The sequence below is a fragment of the Plectropomus leopardus genome, unplaced genomic scaffold (assembly GCF_008729295.1).
Source record: "Plectropomus leopardus isolate mb unplaced genomic scaffold, YSFRI_Pleo_2.0 unplaced_scaffold4378, whole genome shotgun sequence".
NCBI classification, from domain to species: domain Eukaryota; kingdom Metazoa; phylum Chordata; class Actinopteri; order Perciformes; family Serranidae; genus Plectropomus; species Plectropomus leopardus.
In genome coordinates this window covers 1-1,959 of record NW_024647985.1, presented here as the reverse complement: position 1 = coordinate 1,959, position 1,959 = coordinate 1, and the positions used below count along the sequence as shown (strand labels likewise).

The 1,959-nt window shown below is 46.7% G+C and overlaps 1 protein-coding gene across 1 annotated transcript; it reads right to left on the bottom strand.

The window, feature by feature from the left end:
• Window positions 1–219: 219 nt before the first annotated feature.
• Window positions 220–1,476, bottom strand: LOC121939239 (histone-lysine N-methyltransferase trr-like; the record flags this gene model as incomplete). The annotated part of the gene is made up of 2 exons (XM_042482314.1): window positions 220–343; window positions 1,273–1,476. Coding segments are annotated over 2 exons (297 nt in total), but the record flags the coding sequence as incomplete, so codon positions are not given.
• Between the last annotated feature and the right edge of the window lie 483 nt (window positions 1,477–1,959).

The window sequence follows — 1,959 nt, the reverse complement described above, 5'->3', positions numbered from 1 at the left end:
GTGTGAGTGTGTGTGTGTGTGTCTGTCACTGTGAGTGTGTCACTGTGTGAGTGTGTGTGTGTGTCTGTCACTGTGAGTGTGTGTGTGTGTCACTGTGTGAGTGTGTGTGTGTCTGTCACTGTGAGTGTGTGCGTGTGTCACTGTGTGAGTGTGTGTGTGTGTGTGAGTGTGTGTGTGTGTCTGTCACTGTGTGAGTGTGTGTGTGTGTGTGTGTGTCTGTCACTGTGTGAGTGTGTGTGAGTGTGTGTTTTCAGTTCATCCATTTGCGGCAGTTGACGGCTCCACAGTGACACGGGATCTTATGTTGATCGTCCTCCAGGTCAAACTTGTAGTCATAAGACAGCTGAGAGACAGACGGAGACACAGAGACAGACAGAGACAGAGACAGAGACAGACACAGACACAGAGACAGACAGAGACAGACACAGACACAGAGACAGACAGACACAGAGACACAGAGACAGACAGAGACAGAGACAGAGACAGACACAGAGACAGACAGACACAGACACAGAGACAGACAGAGACAGACAGAGACAGACACAGACACAGAGACAGACAGAGACAGACAGAGACAGACACAGACACAGAGACAGAGACAGACAGACAGAGACAGACACAGACACAGACACAGACAGACAGAGACAACAGACACAGAAACAGAGACAGACAGAGACACAGAGACACAGAGACAGACAGAGACAGAGACAAGACAGACACAGAGACAGACAGACACAGACACAGAGACAGACAGAGACAGACAGAGACAGACACAGACACAGAGACAGACAGAGACAGACACAGACACAGAGACAGAGACAGACAGACACAGAGACACAGAGACACAGAGACAGACAGAGACACCGAGATAGACAGAGACACAGAGACAGACAGACAGAGACACAGAGACAGACAGAGACACAGAGACAGACAGAGACACAGAGACAGAGACACAGAGACAGACAGAGACACAGAGAAATGCAGTTATTGAGTCTTGTTGAGGTGAAAGTTTGTTAATAAAGTTTCTCTGATCAGAATTAATTTGTACACAAAATACACAAGAAACAACAATAATAATGACAATAAATAACAACAACAACCATAATGATAAATGATAACAGCTATAATAATAATAGTAGAAATAAGAACAACAGTAATGATAAATATTGAAAATATTTGGTGATTTATTTCTTCGTGTCCTCATATCTTTAAACGTGTCTGTCAGAGCCGGCAGGTCCCGGCCCTCGTGTGACGCCGTCAGACGGCTCGTACCTCTTCTCCTCTCTGGATGCGTCTGCAGGAGCTGATGATGATCTTGTTCTCCTTCTCCACGCTGACCACCTCAGTGATGCAGTTTGGGGAGCACGAGTGGTTGATGTACCTGTCAATCACACACAGACGAGCGTGAGCCGCCTCCTCTTCCTGTTTCTCGGCCGCGCGGCGTCCGACCGAACGCTGTTCAAACTTCGCCGAACACTAATCCGTTACTTTTCTTCCTCTCCAAAAACATAAATGCGTCAGCTGATTTCAAACAGGAGGAGTTCACTCTGTCAGCGTGACGCTGCCGGCTGCAGAAGAACCGACACCAAAACATTTCTGCCGAAATGTTCCGTTTTCTTGAAATCTCACAACTTCGTATTCGAAACGTTTTGACGTTACTCAACTTTTTCATATCGACATCTTAGATCTCGTTTTTCTTGAATAATCGACTGTTTTCTCTTCACTGTTTTTGTTTGTTTTAAAAAATTTTTTTTGGACGGGACAGACGAGAGGGGATGACGTGCAGCAAAGAGCCGAGGCTGGAATCGAACCCGCGGCCACCGCGGCGAGGACACGGCTTCTGTACACGGGGCGCCCGCTACACCACCTGAGCCACCGGACACCACAACTGTTTTCACATTACTCCACTTTTTCCTCAAAATATATAAAGACTAAAAAAAAGTTTTTCCCTAAAATGTG